The sequence below is a fragment of the Cervus canadensis genome, chromosome 2, assembly GCF_019320065.1.
Source record: "Cervus canadensis isolate Bull #8, Minnesota chromosome 2, ASM1932006v1, whole genome shotgun sequence".
NCBI lineage: Eukaryota > Metazoa > Chordata > Mammalia > Artiodactyla > Cervidae > Cervus > Cervus canadensis.
This window is the reverse complement of record NC_057387.1, coordinates 111,690,912-111,710,651: the sequence shown is the minus strand read 5'-3', so window position 1 is coordinate 111,710,651 and position 19,740 is coordinate 111,690,912. Positions and strand designations below refer to the sequence as shown.

Genomic DNA, 19,740 nt, shown 5'->3' with positions numbered 1-19,740 from the left:
AGGTAACAGCTGGTCAACCCAGCTCCACCTGCTGCTGATGCTCAGGACACCAGGGCCCACAGTGCCTCCCTGGGAAGGGCTCCTGCAAACAGGTGATGCCTCCTAAGTTGACGGATTGATACCAGTCATCTCAGAGTCTCAATACCGAATTTTTATGGAATTTGGCAAAATGGTTCTCCAGTTCTTTCAGAAAAACAGGTGGAAAAATATCAGACGGAGCACAGTCTAATGTGAAATATAATGAAAGTGAACACAGTGGGATCAGATGAGCACTTCTAACTTGTAGAAAATATCATAAAGCCATGATAATCGAAGTGCTGGAATATGACCCCAAAACATAAGTAAAAATTACCTGAAACAGACTCAAATGTGTACAAGAATGTATTAAATGTATTAAACTAAGCATAACCAAACAATTGAGGGAGGAAATATCATTCAAAAAATAACGTTAGGATCACTGAGGTAGGAAGGACATAAATTTTCATTCACGTCTTAATGTAACGATCCACTGCATTGAGAAGATAAATGTTATTTCAAAACAGAACAACTAAATAGAAACAACTTACTATTGTGGCCACAAGACTCAACTGAACCTGTGAAACAGACAGGACCTCGCCGAAATCAGAGCTCTGAGGAATGAGTCTGGGCACTTGTATTAACTGAATAATTAATTAAATAAAACATGGAAAATAAACATCACCAAGGGAAACATGAAGAGTAAGTATTTAGAACAAGATGACAAACAGCTAGTCTTTACCGTAGTCAAGAGTTTGTACAAGAAGATTAAAAATACCCCCAATGACTCAAGAGATAAACAGGGAAGGTTAAGGTCAGATAATTTGCATTTGAGGGGAAAAAACAATTGCAAACAGCTATGGGAGAACAGCTCAGTCTTCTAACAGTCAAAGATGGGCAAATTGAAACTGAAGAGGAAATCTCATTTAAATCTGCAAAAATAAAATCTTCCCAAACTCATACACAGGAACCTATGAAAAATACATATTTTTGAATGTTGCTGGTAATGCAAATTAGTGAAATCCTTTAACAGGGCGATGGGGCCAAACCTATCAAGAACCATAGAATGTTCATGGCACATGTCATAGCAAGCCCACGTGCAAGAATTCTTAAAGAAATGAGTCGAAAAGAAGTAAGTCTCTACGTACAAAGTTCTTATAGTGACATCATTTGCAATATCAAACCCCAGAAATGGCTCAACATAAATAGGATTGGAAACATCAGGATGTGTTAACTTGGCCTTCTTGCCATTGATATAGGCTGCCTGCCCCGCCCTAGCGGTGGGGTAAGCTCAGCTTCCCACCTACCCGAAAGGAGTGTGTTTTTAAGAAAGTGAGGTCTTGGACTTCCCTGGTGGCTAAGGCTCCTTGCTCTCAGTGCAGGGGTCCTGGGTTCGATCCCTGGTTAGGGAACTAGACCCCACACACCAGAAGTGAGTTCTCACGCAGCAATTAAATATCCCACATGCGACAACTAAGACCCAGCACAGCCAAACAAATAAATGAAATACTTTTAAAAAGTCAAAAAAAACAAAGTGGGGTCTCCATTTCTTTTCTTTTTAAATCTTATTTATTTGGCTGCACTGAGGCTTCATTGAGATATACGGGATCTTTAGTTGCAGCACGTGGGATCTAGTTCCGTGACCAGGGATCAAACCTGGGGCCCCTACACTGACAGCCCAGAGTCTTAGCCACGGGAACACCAGGGAAGGGCCAGGTCTCTGTTTCTAAGACAAGGAGCTGGAGAAGAAGGATCTCAGACCTAAGGGCTGTCCCGAGTGTGTCCCGCTGGGCACCTTGTACATAAGTGTCCAGGGCTTAAGTCCTGGAAGATACTTGGAGAGAAAGGTGATCTCAAAGTGTGCCTGGCCCCTCCGCCAGTAGACCCGGAGCGTGAATGACTGAGGGGTGGGCGGGTCCCTGGAGACCCTGTCCATGGACTTGGCGGGGGCGCTGCATGGGGCAGGGTGAGTGCTGGGGTGAGGTCAGCATTAAGAAGGGACATCTGCCACGACCCCCGCCCAGCCGCCCCTGCCCCCCAATGCACCCTATCACCCCGTCCTCATCTCCCATCACCAGCTCTGCCCTGCCCCTCTTCCCGGCGTGCAAAGACCCCAGAGGCTGTCCGGCGCGACAAGCCTGGCCCACCGCCCCAGACAGAGAAGTCCCATCTGCTTGACGGCCTAGACAGTCCTGCGGTTTCCGGGGCTGTGGGGAGAGGTGTCCAGGGGAGGCAAGGAGGGAGGCGCGGAGCAGGGAGCCCCCAGCCCCAGATGAGTTCCATCTGCCTGCCCTTCCGCCCCGGCCGGGGTCCGCTGAGCGCTGTCTGCTTCTGACCTTCTGCGTTCTGACACGGCCTGACTCCATCCCCCAAGTGGGGAGATTGTGAAACTGGGCCTTCATCACTTGATGGAAAAAGACGTCAGAGCAGGCGGGGTGCCAGGGCCTGGCGGCCCGTTTCCCTGCGTCTGGGGAGCATGTGTTTGTCCCCCCGCCCCAGGGGAGCCGTGGAGGTGGAGGGAAGCCGAGGATGAATCCTCCTCCCCAATTCGCGCCAGTGGTTGTTGGTCTCTTCCTGGGAGCTTTCTGCCTCTGATCCTCACCCCTCGGAGCCAGAAAGCCCCCTCCTGCCCTCTCCAGCACGCCCTGCACCCACCACTGGCCCCAGCCCCGGACCCGCCCCCTAGGTCAGCCCTGGCTGAGCTCCAGAGACAGAGCAGGGGGCTGGCAGGCCTCCTGAGACCCTGCCCCCATGCCCGACAGGCCTGGCCTGGTGCTGTGGGATCTTGTGCCCAGGGTTTCGGGGTGCCCAGGGTCATGGGGTGCCTGGGACACATCTATGCCGAGAGCTGGCATCCCTAGGGCTCTACCCGGATGCCACCTGGATGGGGCTTCAAGAAGCTGCCTTTGTGGGGGGAAGGGTGCCCCCTTTCTTCTGCCCACCCAGCCCACCTGGGCACATGCTGGCCCCCGTGGCAGCAGAGCTCGACGCATCCTGGGGGGGCTCTGAGAGCCCGGGGTTCCCTCCCTGCTGCCCCCCAGGCAGCAGAGTCTCCTGCCCGCCTGCGTCACACTCAGAAAGGCGACGGGGAGGTGACGTGAAGCTGGGGAGGTAGGGACTGGCTGGGAAGGCCCGTGGCCACATGCTCACCCACCTCGCACCCTGGTCCAGCCACCAGAAAGCCGTGTCGACGCCTGCCGCCCGCGGGCAGGAGCCCCAGCTGAGGCCGGGCCGGGGAGCGGGGGAGGCCTCCCCGAAGGCCCCCAGAGGCCCCAGGGGGTCTGCCAGCTTTCTTCACCCCTGGGCTGGAGGCTGTGGGTGCTCTGGGACAGCTGGAGGGTGTGCCCCCACCCAGGTGGGCAGAGGGTGGGGAAGTGGACCTCTGCGTCAGGTCCTCCCGACAAGGATGTGGCCCAGCACTCATGGGCAGACCCTCGACAAACACTCACGCGTGCCCGGCCCTGCTCCGAGAGCGCCCGGCTGTGGGGGGTGCTCAGGTGGGCGAGCCTCCCCTCCAGGCGTCCTGCGGGGCGCTGGTGAGGGGCCTGCCCGGCACCCTGGGTGTGGGCCCCCCAAGGGAGGGGCGGCCCAGCACAGCAGGAGCCCCGGGCGGGGGGCGGTGGCAGCCGCTGCCCCAGAGAGACCTCGGTGTTGAAGGAAGATGCTGCTCTCGGGCCCCGTCAGAAGCAGAGCAGGTGTTCCACCTGCTGCTGCTGAGCCGGGAAGAATCTCCTGAACTGGCTCCTTCCAAGGGACACACGGGCAGGCCCGCGGTTCTCACAGTGGAAGGGGCACTGCAGCGGCCTGGGCAGACCCCGTGGCGGGCCAGCGACCCGCCGAAACCAGGTCTCCCTGGTAGAGGGCCCTGGTTCTCTGTCCTCCCCGGGAACCCTCGTAACTGAACCGAGGCTCAGGCCAGGCTGGAGGGCTTTCATGGGGCCCGCGTGGCAGGGAGGGGTCCCCAGGAGCAGGCCACAGGGACCCAGGCCCCTCGGACGCTGAAGATTCTGTGTGTTGAGGCAGACAAACGTGTGGGTGTGTGTGCGCTCAGTTGTGTCCAACTCTTTGCAGCCCCATGGACTGTAGCCCGCCAGGCTCCTCTGTCCATGGAATTTTCCAGGCAAGAATACTGGAGGGGGTTGCCATTTCCTCCTCCAGGGGATCTTTCCGATCAAGGTATGAACCCACGTCTCCTGTGTCTCCTGCATTGGCTGGTGCATTTTTTTTTTTTTTTAACCTCTGAGCCCCCTGGAAAGCCCCTCCTGGGAGCCGGACACAAACCCGGAGGCTTCAGGGCAGAGACACCGGGATGAAGCAGAAGTTCTGTCCCGTGATGACCAGTCTCAGAAGGCAGTGCCCGCTGCCCTGGCCCACCTGTGACGCTTCCGCCCTGACACCTTCCCCAGCTCAGAGCCTGAAGCTGTGTGCAAAGTGGACGAGCAGGGCTGTCTCCTGGCCTCCTAAACCCACTCGACATTTCTCGGCTTGGGGAAAAAATGATCACTGTCAACCAGCCCTCGGGACCTCCCTGGTGGTCCAGGGGTTAAGAATCCGCCTGCCAGTGCCAGGGGCCCGGGTTCAGTCCGTGGTCAGGGAGCCGGGTCCCGCGTGCTGCAACTTAAGATCCTGCAGGCTGCAATGAAGACACAGCGCAGCCAAGTAAACAAATATTAAAAAATAAATAAATAAAACCAGCCGTTTCCTAGCTGAGTCCTGCACATTCCAGATTCCTCCCCCCCCGACCAACAGCACAGGAAGGTCTCTGACAAGAGCATCTGACAACATATTTTCCCATGTCCTCTGAAGCTTCCCCAATTAGATTACACCCCCAGTTAATGTTTCAAATCATGTTAAGTTCCCATTAGTGAACCAGGGCTGCAGTTTAATGAGCTGACCTCCGGGACACGGTGGACTTGGCCTGGCGCACGGACAGGAGCCTGCTCTCCTGGGCCCAGCGGCCCCGCAAGGACCTGGTGCAGCGATGGGTCAGACCCCTGAGGAATCTGAGGCCCCCCAGGCATCCTCATACAAGGAAGGACTGAACGATGACCCCCAAGCCATTCTCAGGACAGAGGAGACAGAGGCCGAGTGGACTTAAATACAGGAGATCATTCTTGATGATGCAGGGCGGGGCGGCAGGGGGGTCCCCTGCCTCACTCTCAGCAGAAAGGCCTTGAAAGCAAGTTAAGGAGCTCTGCTTCAGAGTTCCCCGGCGGTCAGTGGTTAAGAATCTGCCTGCCATTGCGGGGGACGTGGGTTTGATCCCTGCTCCCACATGCCATGGGGCAGCTAAGCCTGGGCACCACAACTACCGAGCCTGTGCTCTAGGGCCCACAAGCCACAGCCGCTGAAATCCAAGTGGCCTAGAGCCCACGCGTTGCAGCGGGAGAAGCCACCACAATGAGAAGCCCGAGCCCGGCAACGAAGACCCAGCACAGCTATAAATAAAATAAAATAAAAATAAATTCCGCCTTGAGGCTGCAAGCATCAGCTCTGTCCAAGACCTCCAGCCTCGGCCTGCCCCACAGGTTTCGGACTTTGCACACCCCACAATCATAAGCCACTTCCTTGAAATAAATAGGGTTATATATAGCCTTGCCCTACACCAAGGTTAAAGGCGGATTCACCCATGTTCTTTCTCTTCTTGGACTTACGTGGTTTCATTGGTTACGTCTCAATCCCTGATAGGAATATATGTGTATGTTTATGTTGGCCTCTGAACACCACTCTTTAATAAAAGGAACCAGGGCTCCCTGGAAAAATGGCTGATTCCAGGGCTGGGGCAGAAAACCCACAGAATGAGCCTGGAGAATCTCATGATGCCAGAAAGTCAGAGGATGAGGGGGGCAGGCCCAAAGGACATCAAAGTGACTTTAAAGGTACTGTAATCATCAAGTGAAAGTGTGAGTCGCTCAGTCGTGTCCGACTCTGTGACCCATGCACTATAGCCCGCCAGGCGCCTCTGGCCATGGGATTCTCCAGGCAAGAATACTGGAGTGGGTTGCCGTGCCCTTCTCCAGGGAATCTTCCCAACCCAGGGATCGAACTCTGGTCTCCTGCGTTGCATGCAGGCTCTTCACTGTCTGAGCCATGGGGGAAGCACAAACCGCCAAAGCTGGACAATTTAAGGAGCTTTGTGAGGGTGTTGGACCCGCCCAGATAACCATATAATCCCCCATCCCAAGGTCACCTGGTTAGCAACCTTAGTCCATCTGTGATTTACCTCCCCCCTGCCACGTAATGTAGAGGAAAACAATAGAATGGGAAAGGCTAGAGATCTCTTCAAGAAAATTAGAGGTACCAACGGAACATTTCATGCAAAGATGGACACAATAAAGGACAGAAATGGTATGGACCTAACAGAAGCAGAAAATATTATGAAGAGGTGGCAAGAATACACAGAAGGACTATACAAAAAAGATCTTCATGACCCAGATAACCGCAATGGTGTAATCACTCACCTAGAGTCAGACATCCTGGAATGTGAAGTCAAGTGGGCCATAGGAAGCACCACCACAAACAAAGCTAGTGGAGGTGATGGAATTCCAGTTGAGCTATTTCAAATCCTGAAAGATGATGTTGTGAAAGTGCTTCACTCAATATGACAGCAAATTTGGAAAACTCCGCAGTGGCCACAGGACTGGAAAAGGTCAGTTTTCATTCCAATTCCAAAGAAAGGCAATGCCAAAGAATGCTCAAACTACTGCATAATTGCACTCATCTCACACGCTAGCAAAGTAATGCTCAAAATTCTCCAAGCCCGGCTTCAACAGTACATGAACCATGGAATTCCAGATGTTCAAGCTGGATTTAGAAAAGGCAGAGGAACCAGAGAATAAATTTCCAGCATCCACTGGATCATCAAAAAAGCAAGAGAGTTTCAGAAAAACATCTACTTCTGCTTTATTGACTATACCAAAGCCTTAGACTGTGTGGATCACAACAAACTGTGGAACATTCTTAAAGAGATGGGAATATCAGAACACCTGACCTGCCTCTTGAGAAACCTGTATGCAGGTCAAGAAGCAACAGTTAGAACCAGACATGGAAAAACCGACTGGTTCCAAATTGGGAAAGGAGTACGTCAAGGCTGTTATGTTGTCACCCTGCTTATTTAACTTATATGCAGAGTATATCATGAGAAACACTGGGCTGGATGAAGCACAAGCTGGAATCAAGATTGCCGGGAGAAATGTCAATAACCTCAGATATGGAGATAATGCTACCCTTATGGCAGAAAGTGAAGAAGAACTAAAGAGCCTCTTGATGAAAGTGAAAGAAGAGAGTGAAAAAGTTGGCTTAAAACTCAACATTCAAAAAACTAAGTTCATGACATCTGGTACCATCACTTCATGGCAAATAGATGGGGAAACAATGGAAACAGTGACAGACTTTAGTTTTTTGGGCACTGCAGATGATGATTGCATCCGTGAAATTAAAAGATGCTTACTCCTTGGAAGAAAAGCTATGACCAACCTGGATAGCATATTAAAAAGCAGAGACATTACTTTGCTGACAAAGATCTGTTTAGTCAAAGCTATGGTTTTTCCAGTAGTCACATATGGATGTGAGAGTTGGACCATAAAGAAGGCTGAGCACAGAAGAACAGATGCCTTTGAACTGTGGTGCTGGAGAAGACTCTTGAGATTCCCTTGGACTGCAAGGTGATTCAACCAACCCATCCTAAAAGAAATCATTCCTGAATATTCATTGGAAGGACTGATGCTGAAGCTCCAATACTTTGGCTACCTGATGCGAAGAACTGACTCATTGGAAAAGACCCTGATGCTGGGAAAGATTGAAGGCAGGAGGAGAAGGGTTGACAGAGGATGAGATAGTTGGATGACATCACCTACTCGATGGACATGATTTTGAGCAAACTCTGGGAGCTGGTGATGGACAAGGAGGCCTGGTGTGCTGCAGTCCATGGGGTCACAAAGAATAAGACACGACCGAGCAACTGAACTGAACACATCTCTAGGGGCCTTTATTCTGCCAACCAGCTCGCTAGCCCCAGCTGACTTGCTGAGAAGCTCTCACAACGGGGACTTCTGCCTCTTCCTCCTTCAATAGTCTTGATTTCCTTTTTAAATAAATAAATTTCCTAGCAACCTCACTCCCACCCCCCATGCCGAGTTCCAGCTGAATCATGCCTGGCTCAGCTGGGAGGATGGCAGACTCTGGGCCCGGTGATAATGACTTCTGTTTGCACTCTGACTACAGTCGGGAGCCTCCCGCGGCGGCTTCATTTCTAGGAACCTGTCACCACTGCTTCGTTCAGAATGTCACACTTGCGCTACCTCTTCTGCTAGGCCACTGGTTTGCAATCTGTCTACACAAACCACTTGCACAGAGCTGGGTGGTGGTGGGGGGAGCGCGGATCCCCAGGGACCCCTCGGCATCTTCTCTGCATCTTAATAATGTGTGACCTTTCATTTAAACACAAATCCCTTAGAGAGGCAGGAGGCCCATTAGCCTGAAAAGCTGATTTTTAATAACCTGCATCCCCCTTTGATTTCTAACTCATGAGTGATTTCTCAGCTCAGAAAAGGAGACCCTGAAGGCCGTGGAGGAGGAGGACAGGGAGAAGGCCCTACCGGGGTGGCTGTCACTGAGCCTCTGCTCAAACCCTGGAGGGACGTGCGGGCTTCACGTTAACTGCAGGAGGTTGAGGACCCCGTGCTCAGCTCCTGTGTCTCTGGGCCGGGCTGTAAACCGAGCGGCAGACCTTGTACTGAAGACATCGGAGCCCGGCCCAGAAACCCGCACACACACTGGGGACCCCGCGTGCCTGGCTGGGTCCTCCACTCCGCTGTGATCTCGGTGTTTGGAGGGTGTTTCTCTTTGCCTGTATTTGCCCACTGGAGCCCCCAAGGAAGCAGAAACAGCCTAGGAAAACTCAGCCTTGAATATCGACCACAGACAAGCTGATTGCTGATATGGCTGCCCTAGAAGATGAAGGAGCCAGGCCTGGGTGGGGGGAGACGCCGACACCATCGAGGGACCCCTCTCACAGCACCCCCGCTGCCCCCCGGGACATGCCGGACTCACCTGATGGTCTTGCCCCAGTCGCACCACAGCGTCCTCCCGACGGCCTCCATGTGCGCCTGGAACTGGGGCAGGCAGGACTCCCGGAGGAGAGCGCCATAGTCGGCGTGCTGGCAGGCGGTGGCCAGGCAGAGCTGGGTCACTGCAACGAGAGCCCCCGGACGGGTCATCCGCTCAGCTCGCCAGTCCAGCCTGCCCATCCCTGCGGGGGCAGGGGCTGGCTCCATCCTCTGCGGCCCACACCCATCAGCATTGAGTGGCCCGTCCGACTCCGAGGTCCCCCCAGTGGCCTAGGGGGGGCGCCGTGATCCCGGGAGGGGGCGTCCAGGCTCCAGCGGATCATTGCTTTATCAGTCACTTCAGGGCCCAGCAAAGGCCCACCTGCTGATGGTGTGTCCAAGACCACCGTCTCCCTGCTCCAGAGCAGGGACTGCACGTCCTCTGGTCCGGGGGACACGGTCTGACATGCACACATCGTTTCGGCCTCACGCACCCCCAATCTGGTTCCTAAGCCTGCACTTCGCAGATGCGGAAACTGTGGCAGTGAGAACAGCCTGCCAGGACTGGATGCAGGCTGATCACGCACGAGGCCCCTGCGCGTCTGCCCGGGAGGGAGGGGAGGAATCAGCCTGCCCCAGGGAGGCTGGCGAGCAGCACAGGGTCTTGGAGACCCCGGCCCCCTCTCCCACCAGCGTGTGCCGGCCCAGAGGACAGCTTGTGTCCTCTGGGTCTGGATGTTCATCGGCTAGAAACCAAGCTGACAAGCTGTCGCCTGAGCTCTTCCTACCCTTCCACCCGTGAGGACTAGGGAGAGGAACAGGTGGACAGTGGTGACGGCTCCAGGTAACAGAGCCGATGGGCTGTCCCAAACAAAGGCCAAGGGCAGACTGCCCTGGGGGCCGGGAGGGCGGCCGGGCACAGGGCCCCTGGCAAGCAGGGGAGCAGACCCTGTCTCTGTCCCCCCAGAGCCGGGGGGCATGTGGTGGCAGGGGGCCCCACCCTCCTCTCCAGGGTCCACGTGAGCCCCCAATTCCGTGTCACCCATCAGGGGCAGGAGACTAATGACTCCACCTATCTAAGTGATAGAGGCCAGGCCGGACACATCTTGTCAGGGGCCCGAGCTAACAAAGTGACAGTTCACAGCAATACAAGGACAACGCTGAGATTTGTTTGTTCAGTCGCTTAATCGTGTCTGACTCTGCGACCCCACAGACTGCCAGGGTCTGTGATTAACTCTGTGATTAATCACAAATAAAAAGCCAAACAACAGGCAGTCCACGGCACATGGAGCTAGAGGCGAAGCCGGAGGCAGGAGCTGTAAAAAGCCTCAGGCTTCACCTCATGGCTCAGGGGTAAAGAATCTGCCTGCAATGCGGGAGACCTGGGTTCAATTCCTGGGTTGGGATGATCCCCTGGAGAAGGGAAAGGCTACCTACTCCAGTATTCTGGCCTGGAGATTCCCACGGACTGTGTAGTCCCTGGGGTCGCGAAGAGTCAGACACGACTGAGCGACTTCTTCACTTCACTTCACCTGCCTGAGCGCCGAGGTGCCCAGTCCTGCACCCGCCGAGTGAAGGGTGCCCCTCTGTCCCCCAGATCTGGACACGCAGGCTGGGCACCTGGAAGCCAGTCAAGCAGGGAGGACCCGGGGGGTTTTCAGCCAGAGAAACCAGGAGTAATGGGAGGTGGGTGGGGGAGACGAGATGCTGGGAAGAGGAACCCTCTCCCACCTTGGAGGAGCCCCAGGAGAGGACCTGCAGGCTGGGCAGCAGGCCAGCCCACCCTGGGTGCCCTGGGATGGGCCCCCTGCTGGGTCCACCCCGCGAAGCACTGCGCACCTGAGGACCAGCTGGGGGAAAGGGCTGCGCCCAACCCCGGCTCCATCCAGATGGCCCCCCGCCCCAGGGAAAGCCCACATGCGTGCACAGGTCGCTTGGGAGGGCTTAGACACTGGCTCACGGAGGCGCTCCAGCTGCCTTCTGAAGGCCCCAGCCCGGTGCCCCGCCCCCTCAGCACTCTGCACAACCACCGGGGCTAGGCCCGTAGACTGCCTTTCACCCCGCAAAGCCCAGACCCAGATGGGGCCCGTCCTCCTCCGCGGCCTCCTCCCCAAGGTCCCTGCGCCCGTCTCTCCCTCCAGGCCTCATTTAGGGCGGGCAGGGGGATTTTCCTTTCCTTTGGCCGCCTTCTGATCGCCCGTCACCCTCCCAGGTAGCCAGCGGCTCTGCGCATTATTATTTGTCCAATGAACAAGCCCGCGACACCCGCCTTTAGCAGAGCGCACTCTGCGTGGGTTGCAGCGAGGCGCCTCGGAGCGTCCCCAGGAAGTCTGGAAGGGCGCTGGGCTCCCCTTCTGCGCTGGGAGGGCCGGGTTAGGGAGAAGGAAGACAAACGTGCATCTTCGTCAGGGAGCCGGGGGCAACCGAAAGCCAGGCGCAAATGTGGGTGCTGGAGGGGTCCCACAACGGTCCCCCACCATCGTCCCGGGCCTCAGAGGCCTCAGAGGTCACGTTCTAGCCCCCACTGTGGGTGCGAGGCCCGCTGGGCCTCGTCGTGGCCCGGCTCTGAGCTGGCCCACGGTCAGCCTCTCTGGGAGCCGCTGTCTGTGTCCCAAGGGTGGGCCCTCTGCTCCGTGGGGACAAAGTCTGCCCCTCACCACTACCCTTTCTTCCCTGCCCTGCAGGAGCCCAGAGCTGGTTCTCCCGGCCTTCTGACAACTGGAATGAGGTTGGGCAAGCTGCTTGGGTAAATCTGGAAACCAGGTTCATTTTTAAGCACGGGAGAAGGACGCTGGGTTTGTGGTTTTTATTTTTTTAATAAAAAATGAGCCTGATATAGTTTTTTTCATTTCAAAGAGAGGCCACATCACAGCTTTAAAATGGAATACGCTGCCCAAAGTTTTAAAACCAGCTGTTTGAGACCAGATGGGTTCCATTCCTGGGTGACTGCGAGGTTAATCCTTCACAGCGCATATCTTAAGAGGCCAAGGGTGAGGCTGCCGGGCAGACAGGAGCAAGTCGAGGCAGGATTTGCCCTCGCATCTGCATCCATCAGCTCAGGGGGGCTGGCTGGGGCTGGAGGGGCTCAGAGAAAGCACGGAGAATGCCCCTGGCCCCAGCAGGGAGATCGCCATGGCAACGGGCCTGGGGCCAGAAAGACAGGGTGGCCGGCGCCCCCCGGGGGCCCTTGGGGCTTGGGGGCTTTCTAACTAGCGACAAGGGCCCAGGGGAGGGCCCGCCAGGTCTCTCTTCTAGCCTGTGCCCTTGGCCTGAGGCTGCACGCCTGCAGGACCAGCCTGTCTTGCTGCCACTCATCCCACGCCGCGTTAGCGGAGACAGAGCCGCAGACCCGCACAGGCCTCCCAGGGCCGGGGTCATGGGTGGGGGCTAGCTGTGGGAAGGGCCCCTCCCTTGTTGGACTAGCTGGCCGGGGAGCTGAGCTCAGAGCCTCCCCTGCAGAGCCTGTGGGCCTCCGGGCCCCGGCCCATCGCCCCCACCACCCGGGCTGGGCCGCCGGGCCCCGTCACCTCTGGGCCAGTTTCTTTCTCTGTGAAATGAGACCCTCCTGCACCAAGCGGGCCCACAGGGCTCGTTTCCAGAACTCGTGTCCACAGGGTCAGCCCCACGTGGCCCTCCCTGCGGGTGTGCAGTGTGGGCGGCCCTTAGCGACTCACAGGGCGTGGAGCCCCGAAGGGGTGGTGGGAGCGGGCAGGAAGGGGAGGCGACAGCGGCAGCTTTGGAGGTGGTGGGTACACATGCTCACAGTCTTGAGTCCACGTGGGTGCATACACATCCCAGGACCTTCTAAGTCACACACTTGAAATGCATTCTTTATTCTATGCCAATTACTCCATTGAATTGAAGAAGTGCAGTCGCTCAGTCGTGTCTGACTCTTTGCAACCCCATGAACTGTAGCCTACCAGGCTCCTCTGTCCATGGAATTCTCCAGGCAAGAGTACTGGGGTGGGTAGCCATTCCCTTCTCCAGGGGGTCTTCCCGACCCAGGGATTGAACCTGGGTCTCCTGCATTGCAGGCAGACTCCTTAACCGTCTGAGCCACGAGGGAAGTCACTCCTCAATTAAAATCAGTAAATCTGAGGTAAATCGAGAGCAGGTGATCTGAGTGCTGTGGTTACAGCTGATCATGCTGCCTTCTGCTCTTCCGTATTTTCTATGGGTTAAGGAATGGGGTTTCTAAAGCGCCGCCTCTATACTGCCTGGACCTTCTCCTAATAGCTGCGGGAAAAGCCTTGCTCTGAGTGCTCCAGCTGAATCACCTTCTCTCCAAGCTGGGTCCAGCACAGTGGGAACCACCCACTCCCAGGACTCCTCTGGTTACAGACACTTGGGAGCCAAATGCCCAGGAAGCTACCTGCCTGGCCAGTCACTAAATGCCCCAGAGGATGACGTAAACAGCACTTGGTTTGAATATGTTACCTTTAGCCTTTCTCCGTCTACTCTGGAAAAAGAAAACAAGAACCCAAAAGACAAAATGAAAAAAAAAAAATATACACTCTGTGTGACAAGTGAAAACTCCTACTCAACCTTCAAGGCCCGGTGAACCATCACCTCCTCCGCCCTGCCCAGCACAGGGCCCTATCCGACTGTGCATTGCGCCATCTTCTAACTGCTACCAGGAACCCTTCAACAGCCAACCACGAAAGGGGAGGGGAATTCAGAGCCTGTGCCTCCTGCTTACTTAGCGGCCTGCCTCAGCAGATCAGCTGGGAGACTCCTCACTCCCGGCCAGGGACGGCTCTCTCAACGTTCCAGGTCTGTTCTGGCTTCTCGAAAGCCCCTTGCAGGCCTGGCACCATGTGACCCTACTGTTAGGTACCAGGGGGAAGTCACCAGGAGGAGGGAGTGCTTCCCTCATCTGCGCTTCTACCCAGCCCACAGCATCCTTCCGCACAGACCCTGGAATCTGCTCGAGGCAGTAATGCCACCTGCAGAGGGGCCAACCTCTGTTACCTCACCACGCCTTTGCCTTTCAGGCCTCTTCCCCCAAAACATGAGGTTTGCTACTGTTGCTGTTCAGTCCCTCAGTCGTTTCTGACTCTTTACAACCCCATGGACTGTAGCACGCCAGGGCTCCCTGTCCATCACCAACTCCTGGAGCTTACTCAGACTCATGTCCATGAGTCGGTGATGCCATCCAACCATCTTATCCTCTGTCGTCCCCTTCTCCTCCCGCCTTCAATCTTTCTCAGCATCAGGGTCTTTTCCAATGAGTCAGTTCTTCACATCAGGTGGCCAAAGTATGCTGAGTTTCAACTTCAGCATCAGTCCTTCCACTGAATATTCAGGACTGATCTCCCTTAGGATGGACTGGTTGGATCTCCTTGCAGTCCAAGGGACTCTCAAGAGTCTTCTCCAACACCACAGCTCAAAACCATCAATTCTTCACCGCTCGGGCTTTATGGTCCAGCTCTCAAGTCTGCTATCTGATTCATGAACTGCTTTCGTTCCAGTTGACAGTGGGCTGGAGTGTGTGACTGTGAGGCAGGCGTTATCACCGGGTCATTTGCCGGGTAAACTGCTGTCTTTGATCCTCCCAGGTGAGGTCTGGCTTAGGAGAATCCTTGCTAGTGATCCTCTCGGCTGTGGGGGTGCAGAGTCCTGGAAGCACACACAGGTGGGGGCTGCCTAGGTGGATGCAGGGGGCGGCCTATGGTCCCTGGTCCCACAGAAATCAACGGAGAACTCCGCCCGGTGGGAGGGGGGTGGGATCGCAGAGGAACGTGAAAGAGACACTGGGAGGCCTAATGAGGAGGAAATAAGGGCGGGCTGGCTGTGATGAGACGCCTGGGTCCCCTGCTCCCCTGCCGAGACTTGGCCACGGACCCTGCTTCAGTGAAGCTGCTCAGAATCCGTGTTTCGAATGATCACTGAAGTGATGTCTTTCGATGTCAAAGAAAATACTAACATAAAACAATCTTAGGGAAATTTTTTTGTTTTTTCTCCATGGACAACAATACCGTCATTATGTCACCAAGAATAAGCTCTTGTTTAGCTTGGGAGCCTCCTCTCACTGCTGTGTTGACATAACCCTCCTGGCCAAGAACAGATGCATTCTCTAGAAACGTTACCCAGCCCCAAGGTCATTCATCCTGGAGCGGGGAAGGGCTGGTGCCCGGGACATCCCTGTGGGCGCTCCATGGGAGGGGGGAGGGGGCTGGGGGGACAGGGCAGAGCCCCAGCAGCGTCCTGTGGTCTCCACGTGCCAGGGGGAAGCTGCAGAGCAGGGGCAGGTGGGTGGGGGGGCACACAGGGTCAGCGGGGGTTCCGCCCCTCCCCCGGCCCCGCCCCAGGCTCCCCATCTCCTCCTCAGGTCTCCCCTGAGTCCCCAGCAGAAAGAGAGGTTCTCGGGCAGGGATCTCGAAGCCCCTCAACCCCGCCCCAGCGTGTGCCCACCATGCATCCACCACCCAGGCCCACCACCCTGCAAGGCACGCATCTGACTCAGATGTGACGGGGTCACGGGCTGGAAACGTTCACCTCTCGGGCTCACTCGGGAGAGGTCTGTCTGTGTGTCTGTCTTGGAGAGGTGCTCTGCCCGGCCCTCCTGGGGCCCCTGCGGCTCCCAGGATGGAACCTGGATGCACGGCCCCCACGTCCAGCTGAGAGGACAAAACAAAGCTTTGGGCCTGCATCCCGGGTCCCTCCCCGAGACCGTCCCGGAGGCAGGCGGCCCTCGGGAAAGATGAGCTCCGGGCCTGAAGGCGGCCAAGCCGGAGGGGCTGCCCTGCCGACGGCTCAGCGTCTTCACTGGAATTCAGGTCACTCGGGGCGCCGCCATCGCACACTCTGCCAGGCGCCGTTTCTGAGAAGAAGCTGCGCGATTGCTTCATCCTGGGGGAAAAGCAGGAGGAACCGACCTCCCCCAGCTAGCTATTTGCCCTGAGTAAGGATTTCTCCTAAAACTCTCCCTTGACGTGTGGTTACCGCTGCTTCCGACGTGGGCATAAACGTCTCTCAACAGCCCTGGCCTGGCACTGACCATGTGCACACCAATGGGCATGCACCTGTGGACGGAAGACGGATGCCCAGAAACGTCTCCCTGCCACTACACACACAGAAAGGGTGAACAGACACTGCGGACTCCAGGATTAGAGCCGCCTCCGGACTGAAAGCAGCATGGTGATCCGAAGCAGTCACGCGGACTGCATTTCCTGTGGTGTCCTGGTCGGTCCCAAGCAGCTACCCTTGTATTTATATGAAGTCACATATTTCAATAAACAGTGTTAGTCACCCAGCGTCTGACTCTGTGCGACCCCACGGACTGTAGCCCGCCAGGCTCCTCTGTCCACGGGATTCTCCAGGCAAGGACAGTGGAGTAGGTGGCCATTCCCTCCTCCAGGGGATCTTCCCGACCCAGGGACAGGGCAGCCTTGCAAGAAGCACCCCCTCCCCCAGACGCCGGGGGAGATGCGTGTTTCCCAGGACAGATGACGGAGGAGTTCATACAGGCCAACGTCGGCCAGCACTGTCGAGTGAAGGTGGGCGTGTAGAAACAGGAGCTTACAACGAAGTCATCATATACAGACTCTGGCTCCTCTGGAAATGTCCTTCTTTTCTGACTGATGAAAAATAAGAAATTCCACCTTGCTATTCTGGGTAGCAAAATCTTCATCACCAAAGGGCTCTAGCTCACACTACCCCTTGGGAAGAAAAACATGTGCTCTCCTAATTCTTCTGATTACTGCTGGGCTCCAATGACACTAATTGGCTGATAACCTCATAAAGCTGTGTTTCTTCTTCCATGATATAACATTAGCCAGACCTCTCAGAATGTTAGGGTTCCAGGACTTTGACCTTCCACCAGAACATGTATTATTTTCTTGGTAAACAAGGAAGGTCTTTAATATGTGATCATGATAAAGTGTTTTATTTATACAAGCTTTAGAGGGTGCAGCTTTTGGACAGCAGGAATGAGAATTTGTTTATTTATGCTTAGGAAACTGACTCAGCCCAGCTCTCTACCTTGCTGAAAGAGAAATGCTCATTTCTTAAGAAACTAAAACAGTACGTTCCAGGTCAAACCCACAGATCCTAATGCAAAAGAAGAGAATAATATTATAAGATTCTGCTTTTCATATAACTTCAGCAAAAATGCTTAAGTGGCAGGATCAGCTTTCAGAGTACATTCTGTTGAAGTAGAGGCTAAGGGTTTTCGGCAGATACAGCACTCCTTGGTGAGGTGTGGGAACTGGAGGCCTGGAGTGGCAGCCTCCCGCCTCCCAGACAAGCCCCGCAGCCCTTGGCTGCCTCTTGAGCAGCTACGCAGTGTGGGGTCCCCCTTCCCCAAGGGCGGCATCACTGCTCAGCGGCCAAGACACAGCTACCAAGAAGAACCGTGGGGGCCTCCCTGGGCCACTGGATTCTTCCACTTTACATGACTGATTTGGTTATTAAAAGGTAACTAAATACACGAAATTAATACAATAGTTGAGGCAGTTCAGGAAGGTTGCTTAGCATTTTATGAAAACATTGGGAAGAGGAAACTGAAGACGACAATTATTGCTAAATTTTGCTAAGTCAGGTGCAGGTTCCTGCCACCCTTGTATCTCAGAGCATAAAGCCAGGCGCGTTCCGCCACCTCCCCAAGAGTCCCTCTCTGGACTGCTACTAGCCACACATACACACAGACACACACACACACACACGCAAGTCAACGCACACCCACCCACCCACAGAGTGGCAAGTCAACACACATCCACCCACACACAGAGTGGCAAGTCAACGCGCATGCACACACACACACACACACACACACGCAAGACAACGCACACCCACCCACACACACAGTGGCAAGTCAACACACACCCACACACACACCCACACCCACACCCACACCCACACCCCCACCCACACCCCTGTGGAAATGCCCCGAAGAGAACTGCCGGCCTCCTTTCTGCAAAGGAGGCTTATCTACAAATCAGCAACTGTTGGCTGTGAATGAGTCGATTTTCAGTTTTAGACAGTTTTCTAGGTAAATGGTGCGTGGTTCTGATTCTGGGACCTGAAACGGCCCGCAGCTGGGGGCCAAGGTGCACGAGGGCGGTCACGGCTTCCTCCGGAACCTGAGCGCCCGGCGGCGGCCGGGGAAGCGCCCGCGCCCCGCGCCCCCGCGACGCCGCAGAAGCCGCCCCTTCCCCGGAGGGAGGCGCCCTCCGCCCGCGGCCGCGTCCCGAGCCGGAGCCGGGACCCCAGCCTACTCACCCAGGAGCAGCCAGAGGCCACGGCACGGGAGGCCGCGCAGGCCCGGGGCCATGGCCGCAGCCGAGCCGAGTCCAGCCGCCCGCCGCGCGCCCCGCTGAGCACTGAGCACGCCGGCCGGCGCACCGGGGGCGGGGGCGGCAGCGGAGCGGCGGGAGGCGGCGGCCGCGGGGCCCGGCCCACTGCGGCCTGCGGCGGGTGGAGGGGGGCCCTCGCGGGGATGGGGGCCGCGCCGCCGCAGGGAGGGTCCGCAGCAGGCGAGCCGGGCTGGCCAGCACCTGCCGGCCAGGGCGCGGGGGCAGACGCTGCACCAGCGATACGGCCCGGTCCGCGGGGCGCGGGGGCTTTGCCCGAGAAGAAGCCGTGCGCAATGTCTCCAGGACCCTACCCAGGGGACCCCACGCTCCGGCGGCGACCTCGGTCGAGGCAGGGATGCTCCTGAAGTGTTGGCCAAACAAACAGACAACTTGTTTAACCGGGGCGGCTCGTCTCGACAGGGCCTCTCGATGCCAACCCGGGCGCCCTCTCTCCTTCGCTCTGTGGGTTACAACCGCTCTACCTCGGGGGTCTACTTTGCAGAATACCAAGGCCACCCTGGCCCATCCGCCTCGCCCGAGGTGCAGGCACTGGGTTTTCTGAGAGGACAAAACCAGCCTTGACGCTTGGAGACATTCAGAGTAACCAAAAAAAAGCACCCACAGGTCCAGCGAGGAGCTGGAATGGAGCTGGAATGACGGGAATGGGGAGGTGTGGGTGCAGGGGAGGAGGTGCCTGGCAGGCATGTGTAGGTCCTGGGCTAGCGGGAGGAGGGCTCCTGGGGGTACAGAAAGGTGGCCCTTGTGGACTTCTTGCCTGACATAGGGGTGTGAAAGGAGGCTGGGAGGGCCTTTCTGACTCTGAACTGGTAGGAAGAGAAGGGCTCCCTGGGGGGGACACATGAGAGCCCTGGGAATCCGGGGAAGTGCAGGTTACCCGCATGCTTCCCCCTGACCCAGGAGGCATCAGCCGGGCCTAGCTGAGCTGACCTGGGCTCTCTGAGCTCTGCTGTTGGCTGTGCTTCACTTTGCAGAGGTTCCTGCTTCTAACAGCCTATTCTGAGAACTCTCAGCAATTGAATACATTTATGCTCATGCTAAGGAATCAACCACTGCCCTTGGGAGGAGCAGGAATCACACCTTTGTGACCAAAGCTTCTGACGCCTAGCAGAGTGCCTAGTGCAGAGTTCTGTGGTCAGTCCATGTGTACCAACTCAACATACCCCTCTGCTGACAGCTCTGTGAACAGGCAGCAGCTGACAGCCGGCCGGGCGGGAGGCACCGAGGACCTGCGTGCCTACGGCCTGGAGCCCGAGGGGCCTGTGTCCCATGGGGGGAGAGCATGCGCTCGCTCAAGCCAAGCCCCTCTTCCGCAAACTTAGGAAGATACACCCCAGCACATGGCCTGGCCTCCCTCTCTTTAT

At 56.3% G+C, this 19,740-nt stretch overlaps 1 protein-coding gene across 1 annotated transcript in view; it reads right to left on the bottom strand.

Annotated features, from left to right (window-relative positions):
- RAMP1 (receptor activity modifying protein 1) overlaps positions 1 to 18,435 on the bottom strand; it is a 39,967-nt gene extending 21,532 nt beyond the window's left edge. The window contains exons 1-2 of the mRNA XM_043462136.1: positions 18,285 to 18,435; positions 9,067 to 9,205 (exon numbers count right to left, since the gene is read on the bottom strand). Coding sequence (XP_043318071.1) covers positions 9,067 to 9,205; positions 18,285 to 18,336 — 191 coding nt within the window. The 5' untranslated portion in view covers positions 18,337 to 18,435. The remainder of the gene's footprint in view (positions 1 to 9,066; positions 9,206 to 18,284) is intronic.
- Between the last annotated feature and the right edge of the window lie 1,305 nt (positions 18,436 to 19,740).